Here is a 14,138-nt window from a genome sequence, read left to right as displayed (position 1 = left end):
CAGTCAGTCATGAGCTGCAAGTGAGCAGTGACAGTTCGTAGTTGGATGTGATGAATCTCCATTGCTAGCAGTTGCTACCTAGCAATGAATATAGTGATTAAAGAATAAGAGACAGAAGACCTCATGTGTGCTATGGTTATAGTGATATATCACCACCACCACTGCCTCGGCCACCATCAAAACAGCCCTTCTTGAGCCATAGCCCTTTTTTTATAAGATTCTGCCAGATTTGTTAATTCTTGGGAATTAAACCATCTGATTTTCACTTTTGGGAGTTCGCAATAATTTTTTTGCAGAGTCAGGTCATCAGCACTGCAGTCCACCCCCTACCTGAATGACCAGGTCTCTGTATTTAAGTCCCCCATTGACAGGGTGGGCTAATTTTATCACCAGGCATTGGGTTCCCATTTTGCTGCCTTCTATGACTTGCATGGCTAAGGTGGGGGTATTGTAACCCACTTGCATATGAGGATGTAGTGATTTGTAGCATATGTAAATTAATGAGACTTTTACAGTCATTTGTAGAGCTACAGATATCAAGTAAATTCAATCATTAATCCAAACCTTGTGTCTGATCACTACCATGTGACAACATTAACACTCAGCAATTTGTTGCTATACTAACCTGAAATTTCATAATTTCAGAGCTTTCACCTTTTGTTTATGAAACTTCTTTATATAGGGAGAGAAATTGTGAAGTTTAATATGAACTAATACATGCATATATGGATATACATATATGGATGGAAGTGCCAGTGAGTGTTTATGTGTGAGATGCGTTGCATGTATATGTGAGCCCATATGTTTGTGTTGTAATCACAGAAAAATAAGGAAAGAGAATGAAACATTTTTTTATTGCTAGTGGGGTGGGACTAAGTCCCTTGTACTGCAGCCACTTCTGGCCTTTTGTACCAGCCCCAGATGATAGGTGAGGGTGATTGTGGAGCAATTGGTGGAATGAAGATTGGCAGGGGAAACCGAGGTACTAGGAGAAAACGTGCCCCAGTGCCACTTTGTCCACCACAAATCCCACTTAACCAGACCTGGGATCGAACCCGGGCCACTGCGGTGTGAAGCCAGCGACTAACCGCTTGAGCTATGGTGCAGCCTTAGTATGAAACATAGAATGTGAGTAGAAATATTCATTAATACTAAATAAAGTTTCTTAAAGAAGTGGCATTATGTGGTATATTACAGGTGTGGGGTGGTGTTCTTAGGAGAAGAAGGAGAGTCCATGTCTGTGATGGTGAAGGGTAAAGTGTGTCATTACAGGAGACTCAACACTCTTGAATTTACTTCTGGTAAGATCTCATTTTAAGAAATACTAAGGTTGCTAGATGGTACAACCTTTAAATAATTAATAGCACATAATGATTTTAAACATAACAGTAATTTCTAATATGTTTTATATAATTTATCTTCAGTGGCCTTGTACAAAACTTTGCTGTTCCAGTTTCTTGTCAGAGCTCATGAAGATTTTCCTTCGTTAAATGATTCTCTTATTAGTGTTTTCTTTTACAGATCGCAAGAGGATGTCAGTAGTTGTACAGGACAGAGATGGACAGATATGGCTATATTGTAAAGGAGCAGAATCTTCTGTCATTCCTTTGACAGAGGCAGGGCCCATTAATGATACATTGAAGCATGTTGCAGATTTTGCCTTGGTGCGTCTCATATAGGGTGCTCTTACATAGATATATCTCACAGATGCTTATGACTGAGGGTGAAGCTATCCTTTTAACAGGCCATGGAGGGCTATAGGGTTGTGAGACGTCGAGGCTTCCATATTTTCTAGACAATTGGCTCATAGATGGCTTATTAAATACAAGTAGTTTTATACAGGATATTAGACTCATGTTTCATTGGATATAAAATTATCAGCTATGAAAATTATATTTATGTCTCATATGACATTATGCATTGGCCTCTGAGTTTGCCTGATATTCTTCTAAATTCTCAGCTATAAATCTTAATCTTCGGCTCTTTTACACTCTCACTGTAACATAAACAAGTAGTCTGTCACATGAACTGACTACTTACTTGGCAGGTCACATCAGAATTTTAAGTATTTCTGTCAGGTAATGGAAATATGCAATTTATAGCTGTATGCCAATGACGATAATAAGGAATGATTTCTTGTCATTGTGCTTTCTTCCAAGAAATGTCACAATTTAATTTACTTCTAAAGACTGCTTGATCACTCTGATGATGATTATAATGATGATGCTGTTGATTATGACAACAATGGCTGTCAAGGACCTATTGCTTAACATGGGCTGTCAGTCCTGGTGGTGGTCTGGTACTCCTCACATTCAAAGAGGTTTATCTTTGATAGAGAAAAGGGATGGAAAACAGCGTTGAAAAATCCACACTGAATTTTACCATTCTTGAATCTAAAACAATTGACTGAGGAGGTTAGTACCTTTTCTCTAAACTATAAATTTTTAATTTAGGCAAGATTTACCAGATACCTTGAATGTCAAGTCTGACTAAATCACACCCACAGAACTCCTTGATACAGATCTTCTTTCAATAGTTATTATAGTGATCCAGAAACAGGGTTAAATGGCATAAACAAATTATGCATATTGGGTTTATTATTTAGTCCATTCACATATGTTTAAAATTGCAGTTGGCTTCAAAGTAATTGTTGCTGGTTTATTTAGCTGTCAGTGATAAAGTTTTCTTTATTGCTTGTCTAATTTGTACATGAGTATACTCATTCAGTTTTTCGCATTCTTTTATCATTCTAGCAGTTAATGTTGGGTTATATTGATGTATTTTTCTTTTGTTAAAACCGTTAATATATTTACAGCTCTGAATCTCCTCCAATAAGAAATAATCAACAAAATACGAAACAAAGAACTGTTAAAAAATTTCAAACAAGTAAAACAGGTTCAGCTTGAAGAAAGCAGTCTTCTGGGATTTGGCACCGTGTTACACGGAGCCAAATCCCAGAAGACTGCTTTCTTCATAGTCACCGCCGTGAAAGCCTCAAATCTTACATAGGTTCAGCTTGCTTGCTTAATAAAATTCTAATAAGAAATAGACTTGAAGACATTCCATAAACATGACAAATGTTTTGTGACACCAGATTACCTTTGTTTCATGATTTTGTGTTCTCAACAGAGAGGCTTGAGGACACTTGTAATATGCTACAAGAAGTTGAGTGTGAAGGAATACAGCCAACTGGCAGCTCAAGTAGAACAGTCAAGGCAGACTTTGTCATCACAGAGGACATCAATAATTGCAGCAAGCTATAACAAGATGGAGGCCAATCTTACATTGCTTGGTGCCACTGGTGTAGAAGATGAATTACAAGAAGGGGTGCAGGAAACTTTAGAGAGTCTGAGAGCTGCTGGAATCAAGGTATGGACATGTTGCTGTTAAGTGCAGTCAGCAAAGGCACACAGCATTATTGAAGGGATCAGGGATAATGAAAACATTAACTGGTAGGTTATTTCCAAAACTGACCATCTCCAATTTAGATAAATTTACAAGGAAGCCAGAAAAGTAAAATGAGTAAAATTAGTTTTGTTAGTAGTACTAAAGATTAATCTTGATTTTTCTGGTCTGTATCAGGTACTGGTATGCAGTATTCTGCAGTGCAGTTAATTACATTTTCTTGTAAGTTTGAAGGTTTTGAAAATCACTTATATTTTTAATTTACTGCCATAGGCATGCAAGGAGGATGAGACATTAGCATATTGATATTATCATATGATTATACTCCTATACATTTATTTAAGGAGAAGAAGCCATCCTATTTATTAGCACACCTTGGAGTGACATCTGAGATAATCCAATTGGACAGACAACCCAGCATTTTTCTACAGACGTTTATGAATTATACATAATATATAAAAGAACTAAAGACTCATATGATGTACAAATTCACATGACAAATATAAGAATGTTATTGATTCTGCAACTTAACACTGACAGTATAATGCAACAATCATTATACCATGCTTGTTTTCATTAATTATAATATTAGTTCTTAGTTGGAGTAGTGTGTTCTTACGGGCTGTTGGGGCTAAGCTCCGCTTAATTTTTAGAGACCAAAAATAAAAAATGAATGTTGATTTTTCAGAAAGTAGTTCATACATGGACTTTGTCACTTACTTAACGGAAGAAGGTAGCTGAATGGACAAATCATTGTTTGAAATCCACTTCTCAAATATATAGCTTGCTTTAATATACATGATAATGAAAAGCAAGAAAATATTGGACTACATTTTGTTAAGCGTGTTTGCCAGGGCTATGTGAAGCAAGCCCCATCATAGTGTTCTATAACACTTGGACATTTTATTATGACAGAACACTACCCTTTGAGAATTGAACAGCAGATTGACACATGCATTGATTATAAGCTGTTGTCATCTTTGGAATATACTGTCATGTGCTAGGGAAGAGATATGGGGTTTGGATTGATAATAGGATATATTGAATGCGTATCACTTGTAATTGCAAATAGCCGTATCAATGTCACTAATTTATAAACTCTATAGATCACTACAAGTACAACACACAAAAAGTCTTCTTCTTATTATTCTGTCATCAATAGTCATTACTAGGTAGCAGCTACTAATAACGGAAATTCCTCACAGTCAGCCATGAACTGCCACTGCTCACTTGCAGCTCACAACTGACTGCTACCCACCAAGTCTAACCTCTGACTGACTTACTTTTCCCATTGGGCCTCTCTATATAGTCTCACTGTGGACCACACAGAATCCACCACCACCAGCAGTTCCTCTNAGCTCACAACTGACTGCTACCCACCAAGTCTAACCTCTGACTGACTAACTTTTCCCATTGGGCCTCTCTATATAGTCTTCTCACTGTGGACCACACAGAATCCACCGCCACCAGCAGTTCCTTCATTGTTGTGTGTTGATCTTTTGCTGCAGAAACACGTTTACCACGCTCTTGCTTTGAACAGCCCACATAGCTTCGCAACTATTTCTGTAAATTCCATTTGTACGATTTAATATATACAATTGTTACAGTTCTACGTGGTTGTCATTTAGAACATCGACAATCCCACGGTTATTTACCTGAAACCATGTTTCAAGGTGTTTCATATACTTACACATATCCAAATCCTCCCTCAAAATATTTACTCTTGGCTGCTCTGCAAGTCTGCCAATGGTGGTATAGCACCGTTGTTCAGGTCACCGTAATTGGTCTTGCGTCAGGAAATGTGGAACACCGTGCTGGGTTACACGAGACATGTTCAGGTCATCAGACAGAATTTTGTCACAAGTACCATGGCTAATCCCTGCTGCTTCTGTGATTTCATCTACCATTTGGGAGCAGCTGGCATGCATCAACATTGCAACTTCTTGGATCTTGAGTTCAGTTCTGACTGTTCTTGGCTGACCGGTATGCTCATCATCTTCCAAACTGTCTCTCCCCTGTGTAACACGTTTGTGCCACTTAAAAACAACACTATGGGCAAAGGCTTCTTCACCATGCACTTGCTAGATCATCTGAAATATTTTGCTAGGAGATTGACCTAATTTTTGGAAGAACTTGATGTCTGCTGTAACTGATATTCTCAATTTCTGCCACTAACAGACAACTATCCTTCACAACAGTGACTTTCTTTCTTAATACACCACATGCACACAACTGCTTCTTGCTGGGATGAGAGAAGAATGGACATGGCACCATCTTGTGTCTAGTGGACTTATGTGTCTTCCTGTCTGTCTTGCACAATTTGTTGTTCACTTGCCTAGAATAAAGCATTAATTAAGTCTGGTGGGTGGTACCAAGCAAAGTTTGAATGCAGTTCAGAACTTATTGTTTTCAGCCATTCTGACATCATCCTGCTCTGGTCAATTAATCATTCATATAGAAGGGTAGGTCCAAACTCCATTTGTTAGCTCAGCCATATCTTAAGAGTAAGTAAAGTAAAATAAAGCTATCCCTGTAACAGGCCGTGAAGGCCCATAGGGTTGTGAGACGTTAAGGGTCCCACATTACCTTGACAATCGGCTCAAAGATGGCGGTAAGGTTGTCAGCCTTATGCACCGCCTGCACTTTACTCCCCAGGAAAATAATTTAATTAATTCCTGGTACTCATCTCTGTTAGAGGCTGAGTAAACCCCAGGGCCTAGTGCAGCCGGAAGGATTAGGTCAAAAACAATATCTGACAACAGAATGCACTGACCCATCCTAAAAGGATTAGGTCAGAAGGAGTACATGCCTTGCCACACATCCCTGAGAGGACAGCCACTCAAGAAATTCCTAGAATTTTATTGTACCAGAACGTTCATTACCATGTTCACAGGAGCCCACTACTCTTCTGTCTCCTGAAGCAGTCGAGTCCAGTCTGCACTCTCCCATCTTACTTCTTTTGATCCACTTTAATATTATCACCCAATCTGTGACCAGGTCTTCCTAGTGATATTTTTCTTCAGGATTTCCCACTAGAACTCTATATGCACTTCTCTCCAGTAAGTGTTACATGTCTTGCTCATCTCATGTTCCTTGATTTGAGCATTCTAATAGTGTTTGGAAAATATAATATATTATGAAACTCCTCATTTTGCAGTTTCTCCAGCCTCTATATTTCATCCCTTTTAGGTCAAAATGTTCCCTTCAGCATCCCATTCTTAAGGCACAATAGATCACTGTGGTTGCGGTGCAAGGGCCAAGAAGGCCCACCCCTTATACATTCATTCATACATTCATCCCATTCTTAAACGCCTTCAGTCTGTGTACTTCCCTAATACGAGAAACCAAATTTCACACCTTCACAAAATACCATTATAGATTTGATGCCATATAATCTGATAGACGTTTACTGGTGTTTTGGAGCAATTTATAAATTAAAAGTTTCAATCATCATAACAAGTATTGTACGTGTATTTTCAAATTTATTTGTGTAGCATTGTATTGCATTGTGATTTAATATGGTTTAATTCGCTTAGTGGGGGGTGGAGTCAAACTGGGTCCACTCAGCACGGTGGCCACTGATTGGCCTATTGTAGCCTGCCCCGGTGATTATGATGATGGAGAATTTTGTTGAATTAAGATTGGCAGGGGAAACCGAAGTACTTGGGGAAAACCCGCCCCAGCGCCACTTTGTCCACCACAAATCCCACTTGACGAGACCTGGGATCGAACCCGGGCTGCCACGGTGGGAAGCCAGTGACTAACCGCTTGAGGTATGGTGCGGCCAGTTTTAATATGGTTTAGTTAACACCATCACATTGCAACATAATATAATATTTGTTTGCTCAATTCACTGACATGTTTTTACCCTCAAAGACTATTCAGTAAGGGTGTTCCATTAACCAGTACTTTTCATACAATCAGTCAAAGCTTCTACAGTATTGTTCATTCATCTTTATACAGTTATGAGTAATATTGGTTGTATGGCCCAGGTTTGATTCCTGGTAGTACAATATTTTTCTCTTCACAGCATCCAACCTGACATTGGGGCACAAGCAGCATCCTATCCAATGGGCACCAGGGGCTCCTTTCCTGGGGGGATAAATTGGCAGGGCCTGTAGCTAACCGCTCCACCTTCATCAAGTGCCAAGGGCCAGTAAAGTGGACCTGTACCTCCACTCCCCCATATGTCATCATGGCATAGTGCTTAACTAATGAGGCACAGGGACAACACTAAATAACAGCAAGTACTGTATTGTATTGACATCTTATACTGTCAGTGTATGTTGTAGAGGCAGTAAAGTTCTTATATTTGTCATATAACTACTGTAGAAGCTCTAAACTCTATTTAACAACATTGTTAATCTTCCGTCCATTCTGTAAATATGAAAGTCAATTTGTTTTGTTTATATTTTTAATTAGAAACTGTTGGAACTGGTTTTTATATTCATGTAATTTTTTTGTTGTCTTACATGTTAATGTGAATAAAGCTGAGATTTCTGTATAGCAACAGTATTCCTAAGAGCTATAATTGAAATCTTATGTGTGTATGTGTGTGTATTATATTTATATAGTATATGAGACCATGTTTTCTACCTGTTTGCAATGGGATTTTGAACTTGTATTATGTGTATACATCTGTGCTTTCTTCCTATTTACAATGAGATCTTGAACTTATGAGAAAGAGAGAGCATGTGTGTGTTGTTTGTACATGCGCATGTGCAAGTGTGCATATTGCAGTAAATCATAATGTAAATATTGTGCAGATTTTCTCCCTTTATTACTAACATTATAGTACAGTAAAAGTTATGGAAAATTTGTTACAGAAACTGAAGCTTTGTCTTCAGAAATTATTTTATTAACTGAATTGCAAAAGACAAAGCAGGATCATATTATTATCTTTAATGTATATATTATTTTCTTATATTTAATTTCTTAAAATCATAAAACTCCAATTGCTAGGCCAAATGTTACATTCATCAGCACCACAATGTTTTAGGTGTGGATCCTGACTGGAGATAAGGTGGAGACTGCTGTCAATATCTCCCTCTCTTGTGGTCACTTGAAGCCTAATGCCCAACAGCTATACCTCACAGGACACAACACTAAAGAGACCTGTCTCCAGACACTCAATTTGCACAGGTTAGTTACGTGCTTTATACTCATGCTGTGCAATGTTCAATGATTTAGTAAATGTTACATTTCTAGACATTTTCTAGGGTTTTTTCAGTAAAATTATTGAGCCTTCGGACATTATCTATCATACTGCTTGTATTTAAAACAACGTGTAGGAACCTCCCACATTATAACACACAACTTCAGCAGCCTAACAGACAACAGACAGCTCTCACCTCGTAACAGGATGAGGCAATATTTACACAGCGCTGGCAGTCCAGCCCTCTGGAGACAAACACAAGCACTAGCCAATCAGCGCTCATAATCGCCAGCTCTGCCCAGTGGTAATGGTATAAAAATGCGGGCCTCCAACTGGTTAATCAACAGTCTTTCATCAGTCTTCATTAGTCTACACGCTTCCCTGAAAGTGCAAGCAATAACACAGCTCCAGCTCTCCAGTAAACAGCGACTCTACCAGCGTGCGCACCATAGTGCCTAGCCAGTCAGACTCACTGCTACAAGGAAGACATGATTGAACAACGCCCCTGCAATCTTCACTGTCACCGCCGGGCTGCTACAAGGAAGACGTGGTTGAACAACGCCCCTGCAATCTTCACTGTCACCGCCGGGCTGCTACAAGGAAGACGTGGTTGAATAACGCCCATTATCAGGGCCTGCAATCTTCATCATGAACACTGGTCTGCTACAAGGAAGACATGGTTGAACAACGCCCCTTTTCAGGTCCTGCAATTCACCGCTACTGCCAGGCCTCTTCAGGCAAGCTTCCACTCTACGTGCAGTGAAAATTTGTTGTAATAGATTCAAGTGGTTGTCCCAGCAAACATTGACATCCCACAAACATTTTGGAGACTAGACTTTGCCTCCATTCTAATCCCCAGTGATAGGGAATAACTGTATTGATTGGGATCAACCAAATAGGCTTCTTGCCTTAGCAGCAGACTCCCTCTTATTCTACAATTTGGGGGGATGATCACTGCCTTTTTTTCTGGGTCTCTTGTGTTTTCAATGATCCCCTGTTGGACTGGGTTGTCCAGACTTTAAGCATTACCCAATAAAGGTCAGTACCTCATTAACAGATAAATATTCAGTAACAAATTGCACCAACAAAAATTCATAAAGCACAATAATAACCATAACAATAATAATATAATATTAATCTGACTATTACTCTGCAACATTTGCAAACAATAAGAACATTACAAAACTCTGACCATATTTCTGTCTTTGCAACACTAGTCAACCTGTAACCCTGACCACTGACCACTCAGAATATTGCCCCATTATCACATAAAACAGAATCACAAATGGAGCAGTGAAAGCCTAAACACATATAAAACAAACTACAGTAAAAATCCTCATATTATCAAACTCAGTCAAACAAAATGGTGCAATACAAACCCAACCATATAATAAAGTAAAACCCCAGCAAAACCCTCGTTGCAATGATCCTGACACACCCATTGCAACAAGGCAGTCCCTTGCCCTCAGTGGCCAGAATGAGAATCCAAACAGAATTTAGAATGTGCAACCTAAACAGAATTTCACTACCTACTTCACTGGTCACTGGGAAATGAAAGACTAACTTCCAGCTCTTGCTTTGATGGGGAGATTTCTTTCTAAACAACTGGAGGATGGGAAATCACATAGTACATGAGAATGATGGGATTATGTAAACTGCAGAAATAATGGCACAGATACTTCAGGGAGGATACCAGGCCGGTTAACTTTCTGAAACCATACGAAGGTAAACATTGCTCAACCTTAGGATGGAGGCGAAGTCCAGTCACCAAAACATTGTTTTAAATAAATTTTGTGGAATACTGGTTTTAACCCTTATGATAGGTATGACAAAATATTAGATCATGGTCCAGTGGTAACATAATGGGCATGATGTACCGTTATGCACTCTGATTTCAGTAGCATGTAGTTCTGGATGTGATGAGCCATGTAGTGGAACTTGCTTGCTATGTATAAACTTTTTTCTTTTTTGCAGTACATGTGCTCAGGTAGCAAGTTGAGATCACCTGTGTTCAGTAGATAATTGACAATAGATAATGTCAAAAAAGTCAACAGTTGTATTAGTATATCATGGGCATGAAATTTTTGAAGGGTTTTTTGTTTCTGCGTCCAACCATATTGTCTAACATTTTTATGTATTTGTTCTTTTAAATGTCAATTTATGTTCTGAATCACTGTGCAATGCAGTGATTTTTTCAGAGAATGAATGGGAAGAGTTTAGCTTATTATACTTATGGCCCACCACCAGAAGACAAAACCATAATATAAAGATAGGTAGGTAATAGAGCCTTTTGAAATATGGAGAGGTTCAGACATTTGAGCATGATGTAGGATTTGAGGCTTCCACAGCAGTGACTATGATGAATGCATTCTTCTGGGATGTGGTGCCGTATAGAGCTTGTGTTAACCAACGTTTTGGAGGAACGTGTCACTTCCACCTACAGGGTACAAAAATCTGCAAGTGAGGAAACAGCTTGAGCAGGTGACTAGCAGACTGAGCCACCAGTGGAAAACACCCAGCTATATAAGAGCAGAGTGAGGGAGAGTGGGCCACATGGAAAATCAATAGAGGAGAGGCGTAGGGTCAGCAGAGATCAGTAGGATATCCAGGTGAATGGGTAGTAGAGAGTGGGCCAGGCAGGTAGAGGAAAGTTGTCGGGGGTGGGGAAAAAGCCAGGGCTACGGAGCTAGCATTGACCCAGTAGCCTCAGGGCTAGAGCTGCTGAGTGTGTACTGACCTGCATAGGGTGCAAGATCTTGCATCATGTTCAGGAGGTTTCTTGAGGGAGCAGTTGAGAGGCTTCCATGACTTGCTGAGACAAAAACTAACCACTCTGTTCATACTGTTGGGAAGGAGTTCAATCTCAATGGCCTTCCTAACAGTGCCATCCATGTATCAGGCTTTTGTGGTGAGGATTGTGAAGTTGAATGCAGTGTCTCAGGTCAGCGCTGTGTTCAGCCATGGTTGACTTGCCTGGATGTTCTAGATGGATGTGCTGCTGATGCTCCTTCAACCTGGTGTCCACAGAATGGCCTGTCTGCCCATTGTAGACCTTACCACACTCACAGGGGATTCTGTATGTGCATGGTGTCCTTAGTCCCAGGTTATCTTTGACCGGCCAGAGGAAACTAGATAATTTCTTTGGAGACAGGCCCACTGATTTGATGGTGTGCCAGGACAGTGCTCTGCTGATTCGGTTGAATATAGTCCCGACATAGGGTAGGAAGGTGACTGACTAATGATTATTGTCGGGCTGACTTGTGTTCGGATGATTGTTGAGGACTCTGTGGATCTGCCGGTCGTTGAATTCTTCTGCCTGAAAACGTCCCTCAGAAACACCAACTCTGCATGTAGGCTGTCTTGATCACATAGCTTTAGCCTTGTGCACCAATATGGAAAGTACAGCTTGCTTGTTGGATTTTAGGGCCTTTGCTTTTCCTGATCTATATAAATGACCTCCCTCCTATACTAAACACATCATCTGTACCCATAATATTTGCTGACACTAGTGTCATATTTTCTAGTAAAAATTGAGACCATATCTGCATATTATCCAACAAAGTTCTCTCTGAAATGAGTAAATGGTTTTCTGCAAACAATTTGTCCCTGAATGTAGATAAAACAAATGTAATAAAATTTGTAACAAAAAAATACAACAATATCCAGTAGACATTATATATAATGATAAATATATAGATGAGGCAGTAAACACAAAGTTCCTCGGCTTATAAATTGATAATCATTTAAACTGGGAAAACCATATTCATCAGTTGGTTCCAAAGCTAATTGTTGCGTGTTATGCAGTTAGATCTATGCTGTATATCACCGACACTGACACTCTCAAATTAATTTATTTAGCTTATTTTCACTCCTTAATGAAGTATGGAATAATTTTCTGGAGTAATTCATCTGACAACAAAGAACAACATTGCAAAAGAAAATTGTTAGACTCATGGTGGGTGTCAAATCTCATAAGTCTTATAGAGATCTATTTAAGAGACTGGAGACCTTAATACTTTCTCTTACTCATGGAGCTGAGCCTTTCTTGAGGAGCCGCCAATTCTGCATCTACTCAAGAAATTCCCACCATTTTATGGAACCTGAAGGTTCATTACCGTGTTCACAAGAGCCCTCCACTGGTCCCTGTTCTGAGCCAGATCAATCCAATCCATACCATCCCATTCTATCTCTTTAAGATCCATTTTAATATTGTTCACCCACCTACACCTTGGGCTTCCCAGTGGCCTCTTTCTTTCTGGATTTCCCACCAATATGCTATATGAATTCCTCGTCTCCCCCATTTGTGCTACATGCCCTGCCCACCACATCCTCCTTGATTTGATCTTCATCATCTTAATACTTACATGTGAATATGTATTTTTGTTAATAAACTTCTTTACAAATAGCAAAGAACAAATTTTGATACCAATGCAGATATACACAGCGTTAACACAAGACATAATCATTATCTTTGTAAACCATTTACTAACTTCTCATTTTTTAGAAAAGTGCATATTATGTTGGGATGAACATTTTCAGTAATCTGCCATCTGATATCAAAAGTTTTATGAGTAAAATAGCATGAATTAAAATAGCACTAAAACGATACTTACACACTCATTCTACTCTGTTGATGAATGCTTATTGTCTAAAAAGTGGCTTGTCCTTTTAAAGGCTGTGTTAATAGTGTAACATGTTTGTCTACTGAAGATGCTGTTTGGGTTGGTAATTGGTTTTATTAACCATTTAGAGGTCGTAACTACCATGACTTATGACACTCATGCTAATTTACACAATTGTATTGTACTGTACTGTATTTTATTTCATCCGTTTTGCTACATAGTAACATTTGGACACGTCATTCGGTAATACAAGTTAACAAAATAAATCTACAAAGTTACAAGCATACTACCAACATTTGTTACAATCATAAGCAATATATAAATACAGCATTCCAAAAAATATGCAAACTACAATATACAGCTCCTGAATGGCTATGACATCCAAACATAAGTACTTGCACCGTCCACTTTTTTATTGAAACTAACAAATTTATTTAGCGTATAAAAAGAATGTTTCAATAAATATGATTTTAAGTCCTTTTTAAAAGCTGAAAAACCCACCGAGTTTTTTATTTTGTTTGGCACCTTACTATACAATTCTATCCCCATATTTACCACACTTTTTTTTAAATAATGTAGTTCTGCAGAACTGAACATGAAAATCCTTGTTTATTCTTGTATTATAACTATGAATATGTATATTTTGGTTCAAATCTGCTTTGTACTTTTTTGTGCAACATAACACCTATAAGATATACAAAGATGTGACCGTGAGGATGCCATAATCTTTAAAAATTTGCCTGCATGACTCTTGTTTACCAAGTCCACTAATTATTTGCAACACCCTCTTCTGCACTTTAAATACCTTCATACTATCACCTTCACGCCCCCCCAATAATTATTATTCCATATCTCAATAACGATTGAAACTTTCCAAAATAAATGCTTCTTAACATATTTGGACTCAAAACTCCTCTTAGTGATTTAATTATATAGGATGTTTTACTAAGTTTTGA

At 38.7% G+C, this 14,138-nt stretch overlaps 1 protein-coding gene across 10 annotated transcripts in view; it reads left to right on the top strand.

The window, feature by feature from the left end:
• Positions 1–14,138, top strand: part of LOC111868706 (probable phospholipid-transporting ATPase IF) — a 166,378-nt gene that overhangs the window by 108,579 nt on the left and 43,661 nt on the right. For all 10 annotated transcript variants that reach the window (XM_023859620.2, XM_023859615.2, XM_023859614.2 and 7 more), the window contains 4 exons: positions 1,198–1,301; positions 1,522–1,664; positions 3,130–3,369; positions 8,405–8,547. In XM_023859620.2, coding sequence (XP_023715388.1) covers positions 1,198–1,301; positions 1,522–1,664; positions 3,130–3,369; positions 8,405–8,547 — 630 coding nt within the window. The remainder of the gene's footprint in view (positions 1–1,197; positions 1,302–1,521; positions 1,665–3,129; positions 3,370–8,404; positions 8,548–14,138) is intronic.

Source organism: Cryptotermes secundus, unplaced genomic scaffold (genome assembly GCF_002891405.2).
Source record: "Cryptotermes secundus unplaced genomic scaffold, Csec_1.0 scaffold1359, whole genome shotgun sequence".
Taxonomy (NCBI): domain Eukaryota; kingdom Metazoa; phylum Arthropoda; class Insecta; order Blattodea; family Kalotermitidae; genus Cryptotermes; species Cryptotermes secundus.
Note: the sequence above shows the minus strand (reverse complement) of the source record. Positions and strands in the feature narration are given on the sequence as shown.